Source organism: Panulirus ornatus, chromosome 16 (assembly GCF_036320965.1).
Source record: "Panulirus ornatus isolate Po-2019 chromosome 16, ASM3632096v1, whole genome shotgun sequence".
Taxonomy (NCBI): domain Eukaryota; kingdom Metazoa; phylum Arthropoda; class Malacostraca; order Decapoda; family Palinuridae; genus Panulirus; species Panulirus ornatus.
The window spans coordinates 12,170,820-12,196,985 of NC_092239.1; the positions used below are offsets into that span (position 1 = coordinate 12,170,820).

A 26,166-nucleotide genomic window follows, 5' to 3' on the forward strand; every position below is an offset into this window, starting at 1 on the left:
TGACCTAATAGCCTTTTAACCTTCGTTATATCTCTAGTAACATTTAGCATGTAACCTTTTGACCCGTATGGCATTTTAATGATCGAAGCCCTTTGACCTTTACCTTCTCACTCATACCACTTTAGTAAAGGAGCCTTAGACCCATCAACCTCTAAATTACCCCGTATTAGCGAAGGGGAAACCCCCCCCCCCCCATATGACCTTTAACCTCTGACACACCCCCTCCTTCACCCTCCTCACCCCGTGCTGCACTAGTGACGGAGCGCGAGGTCATCAACGGGATTCTGAACGTGAAGAACACCAAGAACCACACGCTGGCCTTCGTGCGCTACATCAACAACATCAACCTGCAGAACCTCCGCCGCGCTGCCAACTTCATCGACATCGTCAACCGTCAGATAGACGGGGAGGCCATGAAGCTCCTGTCTGACCTGAGGGACGTGCGCCTCCCCGGCAGGATAGAGTCGACCAACTACCACAGGTGAGGCAGGATACAGTCTACCAACTACCACAGGTGAGGCAGGATAGAGTCGACCAACTACCACAGGTGAGGCAGGATAGAGTCGACCAACTACCACAGGTGAGGCAGGATAGAGAGTCTACCAACTACCACAGGTGAGGCAGGATAGAGTCGACCAACTACCACAGGTGAGGCAGGATAGAGAGTCTCTACCATCTACCACAGGTGAGGCAGGATAGAGTCGACCAACTTCCACAGGTGAGGCAGGATAGAGAGTCTACCAACTACCACAGGTGAGGCAGGATAGAGTCTACCAACTACCACAGGTGAGGCAGGATAGAGTCTACCAACTACCACCGGTGAGGCACGATAGAGAGTCTCTACCATCTACCACAGGTGAGGCAGGATAGAGAGTCTACCAACTACCACAGGTGAGGCAGGATAGAGTCTACAACTACCACAGGTGAGGCAGGATAGAGAGTCTACCAACTACCACAGGTAAGGCAGGATAGAGAGTCTACCAACTACCACCGGTGAGGCAGGATAGAGAGTCTCTACCATCTACCACAGGTGAGGCAGGATAGAGAGTCTACCACCTACCACAGGTGAGGCAGGATAGAGAGTCTACCAACTACCACCGGTGAGGCAGGATAGAGAGTCTACCAACTACCACCGGTGAGGCAGGATAGAGAGTCTACCAACTACCACAGGTGAGGCAGGATAGAGTCTACCAACTACCACAGGTGAGGCAGGATAGAGAGTCTACCAACCACCACAGGTGAGGCAGGATAGAGTCTACCAACTACCGCAGGTGAGGCTGGATAGAGTCTACCAACTACCACAGGTGAGGCAGGATAGTCTACCAACTACCACAGGTGAGGCAGGATAGAGTCTACCAGCTACCACAGGTGAGGCAGGATAGAGAGTCTACCAACTACCACAGGTGAGGCAGGATAGAGTCTACCAACTACCACAGGTGAGGCAGGATAGAGAGTCTCTACCAACTACCACAGGTAAGGCAGGATAGAGAGTCCCTACCATCTACCACAGGTGAGGCAGGATAGAGAGTCTACCTAATACCACAGGTGAGGCAGGATAGAGAGTCGACCAACTACCACAGGTGAGGTTTCTTCCCAGATTTAGTCTTTCACTCATCATTTTCAACCAGGATGGTTGTTGAAAGGTCATTATTATTAATCATTAGAGTCATTAACGAGTAATCATCATTAACAGTAACGACTCTCCCTGTGTCCAGGTACACAGTGGAGTGGATCGGTCGAGAGGGCCTGGCTAAGGAGACGCACGGCGAGTACCTGCAGGAGTTCTGCACCCACTTCTACAAGGGGATGACCAAGCTCATAGACCGAGCCATGCGGAAGGAGGACTCCTCGGCTCAGGGCCAGATCATCACAGAGATCCTCCAACACCTCCACGCCTGCAAGAACTCAGTCACGGTGCGCGCCTGCTCTCTCTCTCTCTCTCTCTCTCTCTCTCTCTCTCTCTCTCTCTCTCTCTCTCTCTGTGTGTGTGTGTGTGTGTGTGTGTGTGTTTAATGTTTGTGTGTGTGTCTTACGGGAAGAGAGAATTTCTTTACACTCGTGTCACCTCGTCTCTTAACTTCGTACTGATGCACCTGTCTTTATTCCTTCATTTTTATAAACACGCACACACACACACTCTAGCCTAAGCCAGGTATGTGTGTGTGTGTGTGTGTGTGTGTGTGTGTGTGTGTGCTGGTTGTCATGGTGATTTAGAGTCTTAACAGCGACCATCGCCAATTATCCGTGGAAGGTAAAACAACATGATGCATCCTAATGTTGGAAGAATTACACTGTACACTTTCTTACCTGGTTAAGCTTTACAGGCAGTTTTTTTCTCTGACAGTCGCCAATAAAGTGTTACCTGTTATCCTCCTGTGTTCCCCAGGTATTTTACGGGCGCGAGGAGGAGGTGAAGAAGGTGGAGGAGTACATCAAGGGCCCCTCGGTCAATCCGCTGCTGCTGCACGGGGCTGGCGGCTGCGGCAAAACCTCGCTCCTCGCCAAGTGCGCCTCCAACTGCGTGCAGTGGCTGGCACACGCGAAGCCCATCCTCGTCATCCGCTTCGTCGGCACCTCGCCAGAGTCCACTGCCCTCACCCCTCTCCTCACCTCCATCTGCCACCAGGTCAGTTCTACCGGCCAGGTCGCCAGGTATTAGTCCTGCCACATGAGCCAGTAGATCAGAAGTGCCATCCTAGCCAGCTTACCAGGTCATGTTTACACTCATGTCTACTGAGTAGATGAGACATGCAAACCAGCTCACTAGGTCATGTTGACAGGGACGTCTCCTCCGTAGATCAGACGTGCCAAGCCCAGCCAATTTCTCTTTGTCACCACGTCATCTACACCAGGCAGTTATACAGGTGAGAAGCACCATTTACGTCACCTGGTTATTGTGGTTGACGAGTTACCATTCTGGATGCACCGCCTAAGCTTTCATGCTTGATTTACTCAGTCACCAGGTCAGGAGTCCCATCTAGGTCACCAAGGCATGTGATTTGGCTAGATGCACCAGTCATCATGCCTGAATTACTTGATCAGTCACCGGGTTGAAGGTATTAACTTGGTCACCCATTCAAGTCAGGCACTCATTCTTGGCCACCAGGTCAGTCATGTTTCTATAATTCGACCAATTAAACCTTAATTTTCTCAATTAAAACTCCTTAAGATTATATCAGCGGACTTGTAAATCTGCTTGTGTAATTATTCTAATATTCTTTTCCGCCTATCGAAGCACGACCTCAACTGTTGGGTGGAAACCTTTGACTACCTCAAGGTAAATTAACAGAGTTGATAATAGGGATAATGATTAGATTGCTTCCACGATTCATTGATGATGAAGTTGGTATGAACGGCCGAGCAAAGTGCTGCTAACTAAGGTCAGGACGCGCGATCATTTCCTGGTGAGTAAATCATAAAAGAACGACTTACTACCACTGTATGTGAAATTGTCAAAGGGAAGCGTTCGCTTCCTTGGTCGAGAGTATCTTGTCTTTACGCTTTAAGGAACATCCCATAACCCAGGTAATGAGAGGATAATGTATATAACCACGTAATTGTGTCTAATTCACATAGCGTGTTATTATATAATAGCGGCTGATGCTTTGGAAGATGAAAGAGATAATTAGGGATAATCTTACGAGCGAACGGAGGAATTCTACTGCGTTCGTTGCCCGTGTGGATCCCATCAGTACTGCTTGGTCTCGAGGTTGGCGGGAACCGTGACGTGTATCGCTATCTGGCTTACGTAAATCCTGGGACGACTTTTTCCCTGTTTTTGTGGATATTGCTTTGTCTGGAAATCCCAGTTTCAGTTATGCTAGTAAAGGTTTTGTCATGCTGTGTGAATAACAAACTAACCAATTTTATGTACCTACCCATCCGCTTGTCTGTCCCTGTTTGACCTCCTCATTCCTACGGCTGGAGACATCATCCTTCCCCTCCCCAACCACTGCACACACACACACACACACACACACACACACACACACACACGATACCCTCCTGACCCTCAGTAGTTTTCTGGCGTGGTTCTCCTTGCCTTCGCTTTCTTCGTCTCGACAGATGTCTCTTGTCGTTCTCAGAGGGGCATTGGCTTGACGATCTAAGATATATCTATAACCCATGCAGCCTCTCGTATCAGCCTCCCTCAGGATAGCGACTGGCTATAGGTGATGATTCCCTTGATTTTATACAAACATATCTCATGGTTTCACTTTAACCAGCCAATTGGACATGAAGTCATTGGTTCAGTCCTTAATCTGCAATTTGGTTTTCTTATAACACAACTCACCCCTGAAATGAGACCACTCGTACTCTCGTTGATGATGCAATCGACGTGTTTTTTTTTTTTTTCTACGTGATGAAGTGGCTTGTATGAGGCACCAAGTGTTGTGGTTCTAAGATCAAGATAGTTCTTGCAGAACCAGATCCAGAACAGGTGTTGGCATCAGGATTACAGAGAGAGAGAGAGAGAGAGAGAGAGAGAGAGAGAGAGAGAGAGTGAGAGAGAGAGAGAGAGAGAGAGAGAGAGAGAGAGAGAGAGAGAGAGAGAGAGAGAAGCTACACTTGTTTAGAGAAGCGAAACTACACTTGTTTCCAGCTACCGTTATAACAGGTCCTTTTGGTTTTCCAGATCTCCTACAACTACATGCTGCCCTTCGAGGACATCCCGATGACCTGGTGCCCCTCACCGCCCACCTGAAGGAGCTGCTGAACTGTGGCACGACCCAGATGGTGAGGAACATGTTGATCTACTTCGATACTTGACCCGAGGCCACTGGTGGTAAAACTATAGTTAGATTCTTTTCTCCGTCTCTTAGACGGTGGGAGGAATTGCTTGCTTAACAACTTCAGGTCAACAGACACGTTGGCATACACACATCTTTAGCCAATGAAATTGGTGAGAAACATTTGTTTACCGTAATCCCCTCCCTGCCCAGATGTGCAACATTACATGGTATCACGAAATTCTTTATACACACGTTAATCGCTGCCAGATACCATTATGATTTCATCAGGATTAATCCTCATAATTCACCATATTAAAAAAAAAAGAAAAAAAATTAAATGATGGGATGTGTTTTGTTTTGCAGGTCTGTTGTTTGCTTTAATTCTTGTTGATGTCCTCTCTCTCTCTCTCTCTCTCTCTCTCTCTCTCTCTCTGGATCGTCTTAGTTGTGTTCCAGACATTCTGTCCTCTTTTTCTCTTTCTTTTCTTTCCTTCCTTTTTTTCTATTTTCTTTCCTCTTGTATCCTTGCGCTCTCTCTCTCTCTCTCTCTCTCTCTCTCTCTCTCTCTCTCTCTCTCTCTCTCTCTCTCTCTCTCTCTCTCTCTCTCTCTCTCTCTCTCTCTCTCTCGATTTTCATCGAGCCCCTCTTGCCTCGGCAGCCGCTGCTCATCTTCCTGGACAGTGTGGACCAGGTGACGGGCGCCACCGACGCCAACCGTATGTCCTGGATCCCCACCCGCCTCCCGCCCAACGTTAAGGTGAGTGTGTCCTCCCCCATCACACTCCCGCTTCCCTGGCCCACACCCTACATGCACTGGTCTTGGATAAACCTGCAACTCCCTGACTTCTCAAACCCGCAGATTAGCCCATACATCCTGTGCTTGTCTTAAGCCCTGTATGGAGTGGTCTCAGCGAAACCCACAACTCCCTCACTTGTCGTAACTCCTGTATGGAGTGGCCTCAGCTAAATCCACAGCACCTTTGCTTGTCATAACCTATGTATGGAGTGGCCTCAGGTGAATCCACAGCTCATTTGCTCGTCGTAACTCCTGTGTGGAGTAGTCATCTGTACCCCCTGCATGTCTCATCTCGCATGGAATGGTCTTACCTAACCTACACACCTCTGCCTTGTCTTGCACTCTGCATTGAATATTCTCAGAACACTGTGTCTAGACTTAATAGTGTATATTCTTGCAGTATTGAGAATGGTAGTCCCATGGCCTTCGACCCGATAGATCAGTCCTTTTTGTCATTTTCATCACTTGTATAACCCGCGTATAGTTTGTGGAGATACGAAACTTGTCGCTCAAGTTACACCAGACACGAGCCTAGCACGGGAGCTTATCTGTAGGTAGTTCTCCTACCTCCCTTCATGATTACGAAAGAAAATATCAGTTGAATTATGTATAATAGAAAAAGACGTTCACTACGTTGAAACAGAAAAAAATTATACATTTTATCATGATATGGAATATCTTCTTAGATCAGTCATGGGCTTCAAAGCTAAGTTTTTGGCGATGGTAAAATTCCTTGCGCTACCTCGCAAACGCGGGAGACAGCGACAAAGTATAAAAAAAAAAAAAAAAAAAAAATTCACTTTCGTAAGCCATGGGGGACTTAGGTATACCATATGGTCTTCAACGGTTACTGAGAGAAAATCATTTATGTATCGCCTTGCTCCTCGCGTTAGACATCTCTAGACGTGTTGGCGTAAGCCCTTGAGTCGCTAACAGATCATTAAACAAAGATGGAAGTTGTAAAGACAGAGCGGCCACCATCCCTACAGATCGTGGTGTCGTGCGTGTCTGAGGAGAACGACCCGGAGCTCTCCAAGGACTACACACTCCTGAGGCGGATGATCGACAACGAAGACAACTTCCTGGAGGTGAGGGCGCTCGGTGAGGACCTCGCCATGGACATTATCAAGTGAGTACACTCGCGTCCTGCCACTTGTAAGGTTCAAACAGTTCTAAAGTTTACTCATAGAGTAATTAGTATAAAAGGATATTAGTTATACTAAATATTGGTATGGATATCTTACCGTGAGGTTCTTTTTAAGTGTAATTATCATGTAACTGAAATGACTTTTAACGTATTACTACATACGTTTCCGTGATTTTCGTTTTCATGGCTGTAGAACTCTTCCTCTAGTTGTAATATGACGTGAAATTCTAGTGAAGTGTAATTCACTCATGAGAGAGGCAAGCCTCACATGAGAGGCTACAGGTAGGTCTGCTGGTCTCCTGCAGGAAGTGGATGCACACCGCCAAGCGGGACCTGAACAACTACCAGTGGCGGGTTGTGAGTAACGCCATCTCGCGCTGCTCCCTTCCGATCTTCGTCAAGCTGGTCTTCGCCGAGATCTGCCGCTGGAAGAGCTACAGCAAGCCTCAGGACACCTACCTCGCCTCCAACGTCATGGACTCCATCATGATGCTCTTCTCCAAGGTCGAGGTCAAGGTCAGTCTCAGGAACCATCGAGATTTAGATTATAGGTGTGTCAAAGGCTTAGGTCGAGGATGAAGTCAGACTCGAAATGCAAGTGTTAGATGATTATGATGAGACGTTTGTGATTGAGTGAACAAAATAGAATATAGTAAGAAAGGGCTTAAGAAAGACGGTGGAACAGTGGTGGAAGGGGAGGGGACTTGGGGCTTCACATCCCGATTTCTATGTGGAACAGTGGTGGAAGGGGAGGGGACTTGGGGCTTCACATCCCCATTTCAGTGAAAATTTTGAGTGATCTGGAGGATTGTGGTTAGCTAACCTGTTACTGTAGTGAGATGTTCGCTGAACAGCAACCTACATAAGTAATTATTTATGCTAATATTATGTTAAACCATAGCAATCTGATATTTTATTTTTTAATTGATTTGACACCAGGAACATGACACGTTGAACAGTAATGTTGATTTCTGTAGCTTTTAAAAAAGTAGCTAATTGCAGGGACTTCTAATAACACTGACTTTTCAAACACCTTTCAAAACTATCTTCTTGTCCGTTGTGATATAGTGTTATGTTTTCATGTGCTTTCGTCACTCCTGCACTATTGGAGAAATCATACTTAAACTGCATAGGAATCACATAGATATTACACAATAACATGATTTAACATCTGCGTGTGTGCTGTGATATGTAGTACTTTCTGAGCTATCAAATTAATTTTGGAAGTAACAATTTTTTTATGCTCATTTTTATTTCTTATTAGAAATATAACTTAGAGCTGTAGAGGTTTCACTTGTGAGCGTTGATTTATTTTATAATATTATCCTCAAAAGGTTTTCGTTTTCAATGAAGTAGAAGAATAGAAAACGATATTTTTTCTATGCTTAACTAATAGAGAGTTGATCAAATTTAGATGAAGGACTTGGCGCCTTGTATTCTTCAAGTAACTTGAGAATATTGCAAGACCTGTGTTTCGGAAAATTATGATAGCATTCCCAAACCTCAAATAAGGTGTTTGCAAGGTTTGTATCATGTTTTTGCGCAATGAATGCGCAAGTAAAAGATAAAAAATATGGAGATGATACAGGAAAAGTTTTTGAGTATAATACTATATGTCATGAAGACAGGGGGTTTTAAATTCAAATGAACGTATGAAATATGGTATGGATTATGGTCATTGCAGCATGGTCGTCTGCTGGTGTCCCATGCGCTGGCTTACATCACTGCCAGCAAGAATGGACTCTCCGAGTCTGAGCTGGAAGACCTGATTTCCCTCGACGACAAGGTATGTCGTCACTCCAAGCTTAACCTTTTTACCTCACCAGTTTTCTAGACCGTACTGGATTCTTTTGCTTTTTTTCTCATACCTTTCCCAAGAAACATGAAATGGTTTCACGTCATCTGATAATTTACACGCATTTTCTTACTTTAATAAAGGAATATTGAACACAGACACCATTGATAACTTAGAAAAGCATAATTGTGTGTTTTCACCAGAATTGTAACATCAAAAATATGATATGATATTAAGATCACAAGTTTCATTTCTGACACTATTAAAATCATCAACAAAAACTTTAATCAATATAGCTTTCTTTCCTGTTTATGACTATCCTATTTTTCTTTTCCTCTTGGTTAGACTTACGGAGTTCTGTCACCATGACTGCTCATTTTTACACTGAAACCGAGGAGCTTTATATGCTAATTTCTCTTGCTTATATTCCAGAATCTGATTTGTTCGTCCCTCAAATTTACTTCTGAATCCCAAAGATATGCATGTTTATGTTTACGACTTCTTAAAACTTTCCCGTCTTTCAGCTACGCGGGTTTGTCGTGACTCAAGAGTTATGCATTAGTTTTCGCTTCTTTATCCCTTGCAAGTGTTCGTTCTGTGCTACACTTAGATGTTCCGTTTATCCATTTATATCTCAGCATGTTAGTCAGGGGCCCCAGACAGTACAATGTGTACCTCGATCTTTAATTTCGAGTGTCTGTTGTTCATGTGTGCCATCATACGTAAGTACCACGTCCCGTGTCCCCAGGTGCTGGACGACGTGTACCAGTACCACATGCCGCCGGTCCGTCGTATTCCTCCCCTCCTCTGGACCAGGATTAGAAACGACCTCCCCAACTATCTCTCGGACTGTGAGGCAGACGGCGTCTCCGTCCTCAACTGGTACCACAGGTCAGTGACGACGTCGGGGTCAGAGGTCAGTAGTCCTCCTCTACTTCTGTGCCACAGGTCATGCTGCACCTCTGTTTCGGAGGTCATTTCTAACTTCTCTGTCGCAGGTCAAGTTAGATATAGAGAGTGGGAGACATACAGACAAATAGATAGATGGACATACATATAGATGGGTAGATAATGAGGTAACAGAGTGCCTTCTGTGGTGGCCTGTAACTCACTGCTTAAAACTCTTTGTTTTGGTCAATATTTCTTTGTCTCTAACAATATGTTCCATGATTTTTTGTGTATATAGAAAATTCTTCCATATAACCTATTCTATCAAACTGCCATTCTCACCTTAACAAAGCTGTGTCAGGAAAAAACAAACAACATTGGTTATAGCCTCTCTAACAACCTCGACACCGCAAAACCCACAAAATGTGGGATTTCACACACTGTTCGTATATTAAACAAGTATCCCGATACGTTTATGTATCTTGTATTTTCGAAAGCATGAACGCTCACAGAGCGGGCGTCGGTCCACCGACAGGCAGTTCAACGAGGCAGCGAGGAAGCGGTACTTCACCAACCAGAACCTGGCCATCTACTTCCACTCCATGATCGCCGACTACTTCCTGGGTCTGTGGGGCGGCGGCGTGCCCAAGCCCTTCAAGTATACCGAGATCCAGAGACACAGGTTAGTCTCTCTCTCTCTCTCTCTCTCTCTCTCTCTCTCAATGGCGCCGATTTCTTCTGCCGACTTTCCTGTAGACAGTGATAACGCTTACAAAGTTGATGATAGAAATGCTATGACTCTGTCAGTCGGTGGTGCCCCATAGCATCGTCTTATGATTAATTCAGACAGGGGAGAACCCTAACTCACTTGCAGCTCCCGCTTTCATTCCAGGCATATATTTAACTTTGACGTTGCAGGTTTAACCTGAAGAGCAAGGAGGGTCTGGCGGACAGGAAGGTGCCGCCACAACCCCTCGTGTACTACAACAAGGAGGGCAAGATCACCAGATACAACCTCAGGAAGGTGGGTGGACTTACAACCTCTCCACAGTTGCCCCTCGCTATCCATTAGATACGTTCGTAATGATATGTCGTACAGCAAACTGTACTGACGTAAAACTTTGGTTTACAGGAGAACGAGTTAGTATGAAGGAACTGATTGCTTGAAATTGTCCTCCATGGTTGTTATCATGTGTTCTGCACTGCTTCCATTTCCTTACGACAGAGTTGCTTCCCACAGTAGACCCTCTTCTCCTAACTGTCAATTTTGCTGGATCCAGATCACCAGTATTCCGACAGCTCCTTAGCCTCCTTAAGTACTCGTCATGTCATCCATAGTTCATTAAGAGTTACCATAACATCATACTCAACACTACCTACACTACCATAATCATCATACCACTACCATTAAGCCACATTGACGTTACCTACACTATACCATGATCACCATATTTCTACCATGAAGCTCTGTTCCTACTTCCTGCGCTGCCATGGTTCACCACACTGCCACTCGTCCCAACAGTTCGGGGAGCTACCGTTCCACCTGGTGCGCGCACGGAGGTTCGAGGACCTGTACAAGAACGTGTTGTTCAACTACCAGTGGCTGCACGCCAAGCTCAGCTCCTGCCCGCTGCAGGCCGTCCTTTCCGACTTCGAAGACGCCTCTGCTCACATCGATGACCGAGACCAGATCAGGTACGACACCTTACAGTGCAAACGTAAAATTTGTTATACCGTCCGGGAGTCTTGGGCTCTGATGGTGTGAGGCTTGTGTGGTTGGTTGTGATCTCGACTGTTTTCAGATAACTTTGATTTTGGTCCGAGGTTTAGTTAGTTTTATTTGATCATTTGTAAAATAAAGGGATATATATATTTTTTTCTTATGATAACGGTTCGGTTGGGTATTGGCTTGATTACAACCTAATAATTGGATTCTGGTTTTAAACTGATAAAAATTCATTAGTCCATGTTCGTTTTTTGTAGTGAATTGAATTTTTTTTTTTGCCTTTTTTTTTTTTTTTTTTTTTTTTTTTTTGCCTGTGGTCTAGGTGTTGGTGTGGGTTGTTAGATTTTTGAGTGTTAGTAACAAACGTGTGAATTCCTTCGTCTGTAGGGGCGTTGATTTTAAGGAGGTCTTGGTTTTTAAACCTTTGATGTGCACCTTAAGTGTAGTGATATACTCAGACAGGCGCCAGTATTTATTAGCGTCTTCGTTAACGTCTCATATTTCTTTTAGTCAGATATTCCGGTGTTGTTTATGTTTCGAAACATTACGTTTTATGATTCGTTTGTTGCGTACATTTCCAGCCTGGTGTCTGATAAGGGTAACTTTTAACTAAAATTAAATGTATGTTTGGCGTGTGTACTGGATACGCTCTTAAAAAGCCGCAGATTTCTGTTGTCCCTGGTGAGGCTTCGCGAATCAAAGGTTCATGTGTCTTTAAGTTCGTGAAGCACTGGGATGAAAACACTCGAATAACGTCTCGAATCTTAAGCGGTTCGATCTGCTCCATGATACCATTGGTTATATGTGAATTCACCGCATCCAACACCGTGTGTAAATAGTTTCGTTAAGCGTTTGTGATTGATGTATAGTATCTCTACCTTACGTCTATGATACGTTTTTAGAAATAGGAATGCAGAGGTAAGGGCCAAGACCAGATGTTAAATGATGATGTGTCAGGAAGATAGTGATGGTAAAGGGTTGGTGATGACCTGATAGGATTAAGTTCAAGTGGTGGTCTAATGGGTCAAGGGTTAATGGTGGTCGTATGGGTCAAAGGTCAGTGGTGGATTGATGGGTCATGGGTTAATGGCGCTTATATTGGTCAAGGGTTGTTGGTGATCATCTGGGTGACAGGTCAGTTGATAACAAGGTCAGAGGTAATCGTGTGGATCAATGGTCCGTTGTGGTCGTATAGGTCAAAGGTCAGTGGGAATACTATGGGTATAGTCTAACCATAGGAATGAAGTAATACCTCCTCACCTGCCATGTTCCAGTAAACGTCTCACATTTTAACAACGGGAATAAAACAATAGCATTTAAAGTAGTCAAAGTTTTTGACTTTTTTTTTATATTCATTTTATTCCTGTGATATATTTTACTAGTTCGAGGGGATTTTTGAGTACTTGATAGTAAAGTCAGCTCTGAGGAATGTTCGGGGTCCTGTCCAAGTTGACTTATAGATGTTTCACTATCACATATACCACATTTGTCGTTGTCAAATATGATTGAATTGTTTTACTGCATTTATCATTAAAGTTCTGAAATTCTGATTCGAATGGCATCTACAGGTGCTCCAGGACCACCCCAGCACATCCTCAAGGCTCTCCAGTTTTCAGGAGTTATTGAGTCTTTGACAATGTTTTTCTGATTTTATACCGTTTTGAGTTGCATGGCAACTCATTTGAATTCGATGAATAACCTAATTTTGTGTAGTTTTTTCTTTAAATGTCTAACAATAGCATTAGATGACAAAATATTTAATTTCATGATTTTTAATCTCAAATTTTTTGCTAATAGTATGCTTCTTTTTAAACAATTTTGTATATAATCCCAAGACATAATTACTGTATAAAAACAAAAGAAGATTAAATAATTCAGAAGATAAATGATATCGTAATCTAATGAATAATTTTCTAAATAACAATTTCCAACAGCGAAGGCACCTTGCGTAGGAAAAGGTAGAGTGTAAATTGGTGTATTTTAGTTACCTGTTACTGTCTGGTCACTTGATCTAACTCAACTACTCCATTTCACCTGATTTAGCCACCTTTTCTGGCCATCTGTCATAGATACCTGTTCTTCTCAACCATCTGGATTTACCCAGACCACTTCCTGTTCTTCTCAACCATCTGGATTTACCCAGACCACTTGGTGTTCTTCCAGCCTCCAACTGAACCATTTTGATGGTATTTCCTCTGTGGAGTCTCATTACTTCCTCCTGGACCAGACTCTTCACCTGGTGTCCCGTTTTGGTCATCTGGTTCCTGCAGTCTTTTCCTCCTAGTCTGGCCATAATGTCCAAGTCTTCTGTATAGTCCACTAGTTATGGCCACTTGCTCAGACCATCTGTGCTCTCTACAAGCTCTGGCCATCTTGAGTTTTGGCCCTCTGTTTTTGCCACTTGTTCTCCATAACCGTCTGTACTCTAGCTATCTGTTTTCAGTGGTTTTTGAATGACTCTCACACCACCTGTTCTGGTCCCATTTTCGCCCTGATCCTTTACAGCTGTTTAGCAGGTGAGTTTGGGGCAACGGTACAATTATTTTCGACTTCCACCGGGCGTCCTCCCCGAATCCAAATCTGTTTAGTTCTTCAGTTGTTTCTTTGTTTAAGTTCCTCCTGGAATGTTCATGAAGTGTTTCCCTAAATGTGCTCCAAAGGTTTCGCTTTCTTATCTCCCGGCGGATAATAATTTCTCTTCCCTGTTGTCATTTTCTTTGTTCTGTTGCTGACAGTCCCTGTGATCGGAAACCTACTTAGCCCTGCTTCGTTACATTCCTAGTCTCGCATCTGTTAATTCTTTGCCTTGCCTCAAATGAATCTTAATCCTGCTGAAGTTGATCCTTAATCCTCTCTCAGTCAATTCTTATACTTACCCCAGTTGATTCTTAGTCTTGCCTCAGTTGATTCATTGCTACCCACAGTTAATTCTCAGTTCTGCTCCTGTAAAGTTCTGTCTCTCTAGGTTTACTGTTAAGGCAAACTTACCATTCATGTGCATTCTGTTCGGTTCTGTCTCCCTCTGGTATCTCCCTCATTTTGTGTTCCTGATTGTCACAGTACACTGTTTTGGTATCGCTCTTACCCATCATCTAGTACATTTGTACCTCCTCTGAACGCGCTGAAGACTGTTACCTCCTCAACCAGGTACCTTGTCTTCTGGCCTCCTTTGAACAGGCTCACGGTACTGAACTTCGCTATCGTGTTCCAGCCTCCATCTGAACAACCACTTTGATGGTATTCCCCTCATCTGGAACCTCGTCGCTGTTCTCCCAACTGGACTCTCCTGGAACGACTTTCTACTAGCTGCTCTTCTTTTAGTGCACCGACTATCCAAAGACTTCCTTTTGCGGGAAGTGGGTTTGCCACCGGCACTCCCGAGGGGCCTGTGCACGAAAGCGCAGCGACCTCGTGAATGTCACGGTTCACGCAGGGTCCAAGAGTTTCCAGACAACTTTGGCCGACCCCTTTGTCGCACTGTGCACCGTGTTCAGTACTTAACCACACCAACTGTTGCCTACTAATCATCATCATCCAGCCACCATATCGCCCCCCAATTCTGATCATTCTCAATATTTATTATGTTTGTCACTTTTCTGGCTCCAGTCCGAACAACATTTTACTGAGATGGAGTCTGGATATTTCTGACACCACTGTCTTTTCCATCTAGCACAATCACGGTCTACTTCTCTACCTCAAACACTGTCCTTAAGAAGAACCTGAGATTAACTCATGCCAAGCTTCTTGGTCACATTTTAATCATAGTGGTCATCTGTGTAGCTGTTTCCCTTGTTGATTATCATGAACTATACATTAACAGATGTGTAGTCAATACCAGAGATAATCCATTTTCTTTACATGTCAATACCAGAGATGATCCATTTTCTTTACATGTCAATACCAGAGATGATCCATTTTCTTTACATGTCAATACCAGAGATGATCCATTTTCTTTACATTTTTACAGTTTTAGATTCATACAGAAATTTTTACTGACATTTGACGTACACATGATACAAAGATTTACTCCAGTGGCTAACTTGCCTTGCTTTAGATGTATATATTTAATGTTGTTGAGGCTTAAGTATTAAAATTTTTTCGGATACTAGTGAACTCTGCAGCTTAACGCTCGAGTTGTTTGCCTGATATAAAGTCAAGAGCAGGTCGAGTACTGTGGCCCCTGTACCTGACATGCTCTTGGAGGTGTTGCATCCCTCCTGTACTTGCCCGAGATCCTCGCCATCCTTGATGTTACACTGACTCCCTGTTACTTCACGCTTCCTCGTGCAGAGAGTTAATGCTAGTGGCTGACGCCCTGAGGCTCGGGGGCGCCATTCTATCGCAGTACCCGGATATGTTGGCGCCGCAGCTTGTGGGTCGCCTTCTGCCGGAGATGGAGGCTAACCCCCACGTCAAGAGTCTGCTAGAGCAGTGTGACGCGGAGGGCATCGAACACTGCGGCCTCCTGCCTTCCTACCACTGCAGCCACACTCCTGGAGGACCCCTGAAGGTGGTGCACACCTCCACACTCTTCAGATCTGTGGATATTTTGATGAGCTTTAACTTTTTGCTGTAGTGGCACGAGAGTGATTTGATTCGTACAGACTCAGATTTTTTTGAGACAGTGTTAACTCGTATTTTCTGTGTCATTGCATTAACCTTCCACGCTTTGTGGTACTATTTTACTGACCTCTGACCTTTGACTCTCACAGTACTCTTTGGAAGGTCACCAGTTCGCCGTCTTCGGGTTCCGGTTGACGCACGACCTAAGATACATCGTGAGCGTCTCCAACAAGTTCATTACCTGGGACCTGTCGACCTCTGACCTGACAAGGGAGGTCATCCCGGGCATCGAGGGCATCATGCAGGACCTGGTGCTCTCCCCAGACAACAAGTACTCCATCGCCCACACCAATAATAGCCAGGTACACGTCATGGAGAGTTCTCCGTCATGACCTAAACGTTTTGTCATGCATGTCCCCTTTAACTCTCAACTTCTCCGTCCCTGTTTCTCTTTTTATCTCTATCCCTCTTGCAGACTAACAGAAGCTCATCCTCCCTCATGTTAGTAACGGTCACGACTCTTCCCCCACCGCTGGCCACAAACTAGCACCTTTGTCCCTTTTCTTAGTTATAACTAACAATACACTCTTTCCTGGATGCAGACTAGCAGCTCTCTCTCTGTCTTTCTGATGACAGATTAGACATTTCCCCCCTTTTCTGTAACTACATACTCGCAACACTCCATTTCTCCCGAGCTAAAAACTAACAATTGTTCCCCTTCAGCCTGGCTATAGACAGACAACTCCTCATCTCTCCTTGACCATAGATTAACAAATCCCTACTAACTCCCTAGCTATAGACTAGCAACTATATCTGTCTATCTCCCTGGTGATAGAGTAAGAGACTTCTCCCATCCTCCTTGTCCGAAGACACTGATGGTTCTCCCTCTGTGTCTTTCCTCCTCCCTGGCTACAGACGGTTCTGCTGAACATGCTCACCAGTGAGTTCTTCCTGCTGGAGAACCCGATGGTGGGCGAGAAGGTCATCGGCACCCTCCTCTCAGACTCCTGCGCGGTCATCCACGGCGAAAGGTCTGTTCCATGCCTCGCAAAGGCTCGTATGTATCTCATCCTTACTCATATATAATGCTCATGTGTCTCATAGTCCAATCCTTCCTTCCTTATTTGGATGTCTGGTAATGTCATATGAGGACGGAATGTCTCATGCTTCTTAAAGACTCATGTTCCTCATACTTGCTTACGCAGGGCCACGTGACTCATATACTCCAGTCTCTCATACGTATTGAGCGGTCATAGTGATATGTTAGTGGTACTTATTCTTGTGCATGTTTTTCATGTCTTTCTTTTGTAACCCCTTTGAGTTTGGCCGTGTTGCGTATACTGTGGCTCTCTCTCTCTCTCTCTCTCTCTCTCTCTCTCTCTCTCTCTCTCTCTCTCTCTCTCTCTCTCTCTCTCTCTCTCTCTCTCTCTCTCTCTCTCTCTCTCACGTAGCTCTTTGCTCATCACATTTTAAAGATATAAGATAGGAGTGTGTTGGAGTAATGTATATACATCATATTAATATTATCTCATTCATACTTATTAGTAGATACGAAACCTCACGTCTGTACATTGTCATTAATACATGCATGTATTTGTATCATGTAGATGTATCTTATTTTGCATATGCTGAGGTTCCTTTCAGATTTGTTTAGATTGTGAGTGATCGTGGAGTGAAGCAGGATGTGTTAGCTGACTGTGTGTGTGTGTGTGTGTGTGTGTGAGAGAGAGAGAGAGAGAGAGAGAGAGAGAGAGAGAGAGAGAGAGAGAGAGAGAGAGAGAATGTACTTTTGAATATTATACATAGCTGTAACGAAAGGTGTACGCATACTACGAGTTTACCTAGTAGTACAGAGTAAAAGATTTTGTAGCTGGAGTGTAGGTGACAGTGCAAGCCCTTGTTGTGGGTGGGATAAGCAGCACTAATAACCTAGGTGCACATAACCTGTTTGTGTTTGGGGTGTAGGCCTGTGGGTTGAGCTGTGTATACCTACCTGCGAGATGTGGGTGTAGATGAGGTGTACCTGCAGGTCATGGGTGCTGTACACATTACGGGGAGAGGAGAAAGAGCGTGTGACTTCGCCGGTCGACAAGCTCATTCTCTTCATGGACTTCAAGAGCCCCACCGACTACAGCCTCGTCTGCTGGTCTGGCGACTTCGATGACAAGAACCTGCTGATATACACCGTCGTCGCTGGCCAGAACTTCCCCATCCTCCATTTCCACAGGTACTGTCATCCGATACGATATAGAGTTTTGAAAAGAAAAGAAATCTAACTAGTGCATGGAACATATATATGGGGAATCCAGCCTCTCTAATATCCTTGTTCCAGACTTTAAACTCGTCCTCACTCCTTCTCTGCACCGATCTGGATTCTGGAACGCTTCTTAATGAGACTTTCCTTCCAACTCTTCAACTTGATCAGGTGCATGTGTGGGTAGGATTCGTATTGTTGATATGACCTGATGTACTTTGCCTCCTTGGTACCTTACATCTGTCCTGGTACACTGATGACAACACAGGTATGTCCTGGTAGAGAGAGAAATACGCACACGTTTATCATTGTAGCGAGGGAAGCACGCACACGTCCATCATTGTAGCGAGGGAAACACGCACACGTCCATCATTGTAGCGAGGGAAACACGCACACGTCCATCATTGTAGCGAGGGAAACACGCACACGTCCATCATTGTAGCGAGGGAAACACGCACACGTCCATCATTGTAGCGAGGGAAACACGCACACGTCCATCATTGTAGCGAGGGAAACACGCACACGTCCATCATTGTAGCGAGGGAAACACGCACACGTCCATCATTGTAGCGAGGGGGGACACAATAATGGAGGAGGTAACGAGAGCTACCTGACCCTTTCCTCCTGACCAGCGTGATGACGTGGACGAAGTGCCGACAGTGGCTGTACTGTTGCACGAACGACCATGGCGACGACGTGTGCGTCTTCAGGCGGGAGGACGACTGCTGGGCGCTGGAGAGGGTCGTGGCGCGCAACGAACAGAAGCTCCTGATGCTCCACCTCACCGACGACCAGAACCACCTCATCGGCACCTTCATGTTGGGCTTCCAGGTGGGTGGGTGGGTGTCGCCTGAACCGTATGATTCGAGGCTCGAGTTGATGCTTCACCTGGACACCAGGAGTTAAAATCTCTGTGATATTGACCTGACAATACTACCACATGGGACCAGGACGAAGCTGTTTCTCATAGACGAAACTATTGTGTTATGCAGGTTAATGTTAATGGGTATTCTTACCTCAAATTTGATAGTGGCATTTGATAAGCATATTATTTTCAAGACTGCAAGAGTTAACGATAGAGTTTTGGTTTAGTTATCTTTTTCGCTTTTGTGACCACATAGTATTTGTTTCTCCAGCGGAGTTCTCCTGCGTTCTGTATTGAAAAACTGATGCCCATGAACGAGGTTAAACTATTCTGTCATCAAGCAATCCATCCTAACCTAATCAATGCCATAGATTGTGTCTCATCCTACGACTGTCTGATATAAACATGTTTAGATATTTTTCATATCACTCTCACCCTGTTTCTGCTTTTCTATTTTTCTCCCCATTTTATCCTTCTTCTCTTCATTCTCTTCCTTTAACTCTTCTCGTGGTCTTCCTTGTGACACGTGTGTGTGTCAGTGCAGGTGTGGGAGGTGGAGAGTGGTCAGGCCTGGACACTTAGACTTCCTCACGGCATCAGGAACATCTCCACCCAGCTCCTCAAGTCCAATTCTTGCGTCCTCTCCAAGGGATACAAGTACGCCGTGGCTGGCGTGAGGTAAGCATATGGGACAAGTGGATACTACGTTCAGATAGGTAGTAGGTAGGCTGAAAAGACCAACTGGTGGGCGGGAATGAAGGGCGTACTGTAGTGAGGTGAATAATGGGTTTAGAGGAATTCGTGGGTCTGATGGGCATTCGAAGTAGGTTAGTAATGATATTAGGTGTTTTGGTGCGTAGATGACGAGGGTGAGGCTGGGTTTTATGATCTGGGGTTTGATGAACACTGGAGTACAGTGATCACTGGAGCCATGGCTTGGTTGATGCTGGATGGGAACCAGGTTCAGATATGTACTATTCCATAGGACAACATAGGGGTCTGAGAGCATTCCAAGACGTAGTGGCCAGCAACAAATGCACAGACAAGATGTTTAGGGCTGACCTTACGATGTGACAAGTCACAGACAAGCGTGGGGGAAAATGATATGTCTCACTTGTAAGTTTCTTTCTCAAATCACCAGCAGTTGGAGAAATACCAAATTCTCTAGAACAGGTTTAACTCTAATGGTCATACTTTCTGTAAACTTTTTTGATTTTCAGTCTCGTCAAGACAATAAAAATGACTCATATATTTATTTTTTATTCGTTATAAGCAACACATATATCATTATAGCTTCTATATTTCCAGTAGCATCAGTAGGAACACTGTCTCTCGTTCAGTAACAGAGCAAACGATTAACTGACTTGCGAAGTGAGTTCTGTCTCGCTGCAGTGGTGTCTGATGTGTGTCGCCCCGCAGGAAGAACCTGTACGTGTGGGAGCTGGAGAGCCAGGAGCTGCTGAAGGTCCTGGACGCGCATTTCGGCCGCATCATCGACATGGTCGCCCTCATTGTTGGCAACTGGAACTCTGTATGTTCCCCCATACGCGTCTTTCAGAATGTCACCTGTAGAACTAGTACACACGATTCTAGCCACGTCTTTCATTGTACACATTTCCTTAACATGTCCTCGGAAAAGTATATTTCCTATACATATCATTTGCGAGTGCATGTCTTTCACTGTCACACATCACTGCAAATCTGCATAGATAATATACCGTACTAAAAGAATGCCATCGATAACATACACATTCTTCACAGCCACAAATTCCTCTTTAACACAGATGTTTCACTAACATACGTACCTTTGACGGATCATACGCATACACATGTTTCCTTTACACACACACACACACACACATACACGTCTCTCACTATAGAGGAATCTTTGCCAACAATTGTCCCACATTTCATCCCTCTCTCATCCACAGGTCACCTTGGGACGGGCGTTCGTCACCAACACACTTCCGCTACAACGATAGGTTCCTCAACAACACACACCCTCCTCTTTGTCAAATTTTCTCACCAAATTTGTAACTAACTCGAGTCCCTCATTCGTACACGTTTCTTGCCACTATGGATCACCTCACAATCAGACTCCCTCATCCACTACATGTCACTCACATACACACACACACCCCTCACTACCTTAGGTCTCGTACAGACACATCATAATTCCTTCACAAACATACACTTCTCACAGTTACAAGCCCTGTGTGTGTGTGTGTGTGTGTGTGTGTGTGTGTGTGTGTGTGTATAAGTAAAGAAAGATATTTTCCATTACATTTTCCCGCTGTTGTTTGAAATTCTTATAGTGAACGTGATCATTTAGACAGATGCTTTCAAGCAAGCACCCATATATGCTTTTACAAACACGAGTACAAGCAGTGCACAAACGTTCATCAAACGTGTAGAAGTAGAGTAACACAGACAGATATATATACTTCAGGCCAAGTAGGTTTATAGAACACGTGAGGAGACGGTGACATACAGGTATGAATACTGACGACTAGTTCCATTTGTACCACCTTTGGTAGTGCTTGGATGACACCAGTCTCCCTCATACCTCAGGTGATCACTTCGTCGCTGGACAGGACGGTCAAGGTCTGGAACATCAACAACATCTTCGAGCAGGTGCACGTCATCGACCGTCACGAACTGCAGGTGGACGACATCAGGTGAGGGTGGGTAGGGGGAGCTGGTGAGGGAGGGAAGTGGATGAGGGAGCTTGGGAGAGATGGTGAGCGTTTGGAAGCTGGTTTGGGAAAGGCAGTGGAGGTAAGCCTGTAAGATTTTAAATTAAAGGGTACGGGGAGATAGTTATATATATATATATATATATATATATATATATATATATATATATATATATATATATATATATATATATTTTTTTTTTTTTTTTTTTTTTTTGTCGCTGTCTCCCGCGTTTGCGAGGTAGCGATATATATATATATATATATATATATATATATATATATATATATATATATATATATATATATATATATATATATATATATATATTATCCCTGGGGATAGGGGATTAAGAATACTTCCCACGTATTCCCTGCGTGTCGTAGAAGGCGACTAAAAGGGGAGGGAGCGGGGGGCTGGAAATCCTCCCCTCTCGTTTTTTTTTTTTTTCTAATTTTCCAAAAGAAGGAACAGAGGGGGCCAGGTGAGGATATTCCAAAAAAGGCCCAGTCCTCTGTTCCTAACGCTACCTCGCTAACGCGGGAAATGGCGAATAGTTTAAAAGAAAATATATATATATATATATATATATATATATATATATATATATATGTATATGAACCATGTCTCTACTCCCACATACTCATACACATACACACCAGCGTAAGTGTGTGCGTGTGTGATTACTATATGCTATTTTTTTTAGAATAGTTAAACGTTTGGCATGCAATAACATGTGTATTTGAAGTCTTCATCAGACATCTGCTGATTATAAGAAAATAATAAGAAGGTGAGTTTCTTGATGTGATCTTGGAATCTTTAGTAGCGACTGTGTGGCTGGGCTTCAGGGGACTGACACGTCCAGGTCATGTGAGTCTTTAAAGTAACAGTAGACTCTTGTTGACAGCTTGGCCCCCAACCACCCCCTGGCTGTGACGGTCACCAGGAACTGCGTGGGCATCTGGAACCTGAGGCTGGGCAAGCTGGTGAGCAAGTTGGCTGACTCGCCCCTCGGGGCCATCGTCACACACGCCGGCATCACCAACAACAGCAGGTAGGTCCTCCCACCCTCCTGCTCCTGTGTTGTGGGTGATGAAATACACATCGATACTCATTCAGTCACTGATATGCAGCACCTCTCCAAGTACCCAAGTTTCGTCTTCTCATTTTCTATAACATCTCTGGTGTACCTTCATACGATAATTGGTTCTCTTTATATTTATTTACCTGCTAACATAGTTTCTTATTTCGTTATATTTTCTTTACCTCTCCTCACTCTCCTTCGTGTTTTACTTACTCGACTTTCTTCATATCCTCTCACCATCTTGAATGATTTATCTATGTTTCCCAAGTTGCGGTCACACCAGGTGAATTCTTTTACTGTTTCCTCGCTTGCCTTCTTGTTCCGTCACTTATAACAACCGTCCCAGCGTCTTCTAAACATCTGTCATTGTCCTTCATCTTGCCTCATATCTTCTCATTTTCTTTCATGCTCCCTCATCTCTGATCATCTGCCTTCCGCTCTAGTAATGTTCTCTAATATCCATTCCTATTCAGGTGCCTATTTTTACTCTGTCTGCTCTACATGTCCTACCTCTGTTCCCGTTCGCCCACGTTTATTCCTGTTTCCTCACTTATTTTTTTATTCTTATCGTTCGCTTTCCTGTCTGCCCATTTCCTTGGTCTATCATCTTGCCGTTCTTTGCCCAGATACATCGTGTCGACGGAGTCAGGCAACTTGTTGATCTGGAACGTGCGGGCCGAGGCTGTGGTCTTCAAGGCGGAGCAGAAGAACGTCCAACAGCTGCTGCTCCTTGACGACGACAGCAAGTGTGTCACGGTGTCTAAGGTGCGTCATGACCCAGTACACATCACACACTCAGAGGTTAGCATAAAACCATCTACCTGATCGCCACTAGAAACATTTGGTCACCTTTTTTTCCCCTTCGTTTGCCATTCAGTAACAGTCTGTTCACATTTTCTCTTGGAAATCCAATTGTAAACCTTTCACTTGGAAAATTCGTTTGCTCAGGACTTCTCTTGGTGTCTACACAGAAGGAACCTTTCCACCTCTCTTCTTCTCCAGATGTTACACCCGCAACTCTTCCATCTCAGGCGTCCACACACACCGTCACGGCTCCAGTTTTTCTACCCCCTCCCATCCCTCAGTCAGCGGCAGGTGTCTACAATAAACAATAACCTCTTCCTCTTCAGGTGTCCCTGGAAACTGGTGAGTTGTCCTGCTACTTGGTTACTCGTTCCATACCCGACGGAGCGACGGTCTACGAGCTCGATTACCCGATACGTTCGTTCAAGCAGATGGCTGTCACGGCAGATGGCCTGTTTCTTGTCATACCCTCCCTGGATGGTCTCAAGGTGCGTGGGAAGATGCCACTGGAAGGAAGATGGCTGGATAGAACCATAGGCAGGAACGGGTGGTAGGGAGCTATGTTGGAAGGGACAGTTTATCTTCATCGTTTCATTATCCATTCAATAGTCTAATCGGTTGACTTCTTCTCTGCAGTGGAGTCCATCATTTCCCTGTTGATTCTCGGAGCGCAGCCTCGAAGGTGCAGGAGTCCCACAAAAGAGGAGCTTGGAGGTTTATAGTTGAATCAATCCATGAAGCTAAAACCCACACAAGATATAAAAGAGGAAATTTAGGAATTTATGTAATTTTGTAAATTTTTTTTTGAATACTAAGGCTCTACGTCAGAGGAAGGTTGTCAACATCAGGTCAGGTCACATTAGTTATACTGGTATTAGTAGATTTCATGCCAGTATTTTAAGGAGGAACCTAATGTTTGAAATGAAATATAAAGATCCCATATATCTTCTTTTATATCAGTGTAGGTTTTGTATTCGTCTATCGATGTGACATCCAATTTTGGTATTTATGTATGATATAAGCCAGAGATCCTTTTTACGGGGCTTCCGCAGCTTCAAGGCTGCTCTCCCTTCAGTAGCAGGGAAAAGAGAGGACTTCTTTGGAGTGAGAAGTCCCACAACTTAATTGTTCTTCTTTTCGTTCACTGACAAGGATGCAACACCCCCCTTAAAGATGACATTTCACTCTTGCCTACTATATAAGAAAGGGTGTCATTTTCACATTATAATCTTCATCCATTATACTTATCAGTTACTGAAATGGTTAAGCCAAAGCTTCAAATAGTTGCGTGTCAGAAAACGTGAGCAGCAATATGTCACAAATGAAAACAGAGGTGATTTAAGCCGCAACATAAACTTGCTGTATTCGAAGGACGTGTTGCTGATTTACCACGCCAAGACGGGGACGCTGGTACACAAGATGCCGCTGAAGTACTCGAGCTACAAGGACTTTCACCTGATTGTGCCGCTGCCCAACAAGCCTTCCCAGGTGGCGCTCATCGACCAGGAGAAGGGCAACATCGTCGACATCCGCACCAAGAAATTTGTGCGCTCTATCCCCAAGTGGGGCGGCAAGGTCTGTTATGCCTTCGTCCTGGAGAGGGAACTCGTCTTTACAGACAGCCCGTTATACCCTTTTTTCTCCCATATGTGTCTGGAAGTTTTAAAATTGCACCAAAAGTAGAAAATGTGATATTCCGATACTGGTCAAGTATATAATATTTTTGTAAGGCACTTTGTGACAAGAAAACTATCGTGTTTGTAAAACCTTTCCACTCCAGTTAGCATAAAGCTGCTTTCAATAGAGTGGATGAGGACATGTGAATATTTTCCTGTACCACAGCTTCATTTGATGATGTATATCGTGCTTGCTAGTAATATATGTACACATTTTCTATAACGTGGCACTTCTTCTAAGCTTGATGTACGGACGCATGTATTACCTGTAGATCAGTAGCCATAAATCTAGCAATGTACGCCCTTCTACGTCTGTGTGTTGGCCGTATACAGTATCATGCATCACTATGTCAACGCTGTCTTTACGTGCACCTCTCCTCACACTACTGCTGGTGTCGCGGCAGGTGTCTAAGGACGGGAGGTTCGGGCTCTACGCCCCCGCCCGAGGTGGTCTAGAGCTGCTGGAGCTACGCCACGGCACCTCCGTCAGGACGCTCATACCCAGGGTGGCCGAGGGAGTTTTCTCCGTCATTTGCCTCTTCACCCGGACGGATGAGTACGTCCTGTACTACCACGGCGGCCGCAAGACCATCAGAGTCTTCAGGTAGGTCCTTGTGTGTACGTAGGTGAAGCTGATGTACGTATACAGTGATCTAAGGACCACTGTTCTTAGGTAAGATGCTCAGCGACGTGGCTTAGATTAGCTATTTTTGGCTTTCACAGAAGTTCGTACTGGTGTCGATGTTGCACAGTGATATCTTTGATAAAGGGTGTCCGGTTTGTGATCCTATTCAGTTGACTGGGACGATCAGGGAGGTGTGAAAGTACCTGTTGGTGTAAATATAGTGTGAAACATAGAATTCCAGGCAAGCGACTCCATCAAACAACTCACGCATCTCGGTGTGACGTAAAGATGGACTTGTGTCCGTAGAGTGACGGACGGGAAGATGATCGCCAACTACCGGGTCCAGGCGGAGCTGACGGCCATCGCGGCCAGTGAGGACGGACGCACCATCGTCCTGGGCACCGTGGACGGCTGCCTCTCCTCCCTCACCATCGCCGACCCAACCAGACCAGGCATCAGGGACTACCTTAAGGAACTTCCTTCCAGGAACCCCAAGGTTGGTAACCACTTGGT

The 26,166-nt window shown here is 44.8% G+C and overlaps 1 protein-coding gene across 1 annotated transcript in view; it reads left to right on the plus strand.

Moving 5' to 3' along the window:
• LOC139754141 (NACHT and WD repeat domain-containing protein 2) overlaps positions 1 to 26,166 on the plus strand; it is a 55,569-nt gene that overhangs the window by 22,787 nt on the left and 6,616 nt on the right. The window contains 27 exon segments of the mRNA XM_071671275.1: positions 256 to 481; positions 1,716 to 1,914; positions 2,387 to 2,626; positions 4,637 to 4,667; positions 4,670 to 4,737; positions 5,392 to 5,490; positions 6,519 to 6,658; positions 6,982 to 7,192; positions 8,361 to 8,462; positions 9,220 to 9,362; positions 9,895 to 10,041; positions 10,278 to 10,383; positions 10,882 to 11,054; positions 15,376 to 15,595; positions 15,798 to 16,010; positions 16,564 to 16,679; positions 17,678 to 17,875; positions 18,535 to 18,733; positions 19,312 to 19,445; positions 20,187 to 20,298; positions 21,339 to 21,445; positions 22,372 to 22,518; positions 23,175 to 23,313; positions 23,679 to 23,840; positions 24,724 to 24,927; positions 25,433 to 25,632; positions 25,960 to 26,149. Coding sequence (XP_071527376.1) covers positions 256 to 481; positions 1,716 to 1,914; positions 2,387 to 2,626; positions 4,637 to 4,667; positions 4,670 to 4,737; positions 5,392 to 5,490; positions 6,519 to 6,658; positions 6,982 to 7,192; positions 8,361 to 8,462; positions 9,220 to 9,362; positions 9,895 to 10,041; positions 10,278 to 10,383; positions 10,882 to 11,054; positions 15,376 to 15,595; positions 15,798 to 16,010; positions 16,564 to 16,679; positions 17,678 to 17,875; positions 18,535 to 18,733; positions 19,312 to 19,445; positions 20,187 to 20,298; positions 21,339 to 21,445; positions 22,372 to 22,518; positions 23,175 to 23,313; positions 23,679 to 23,840; positions 24,724 to 24,927; positions 25,433 to 25,632; positions 25,960 to 26,149 — 4,226 coding nt within the window.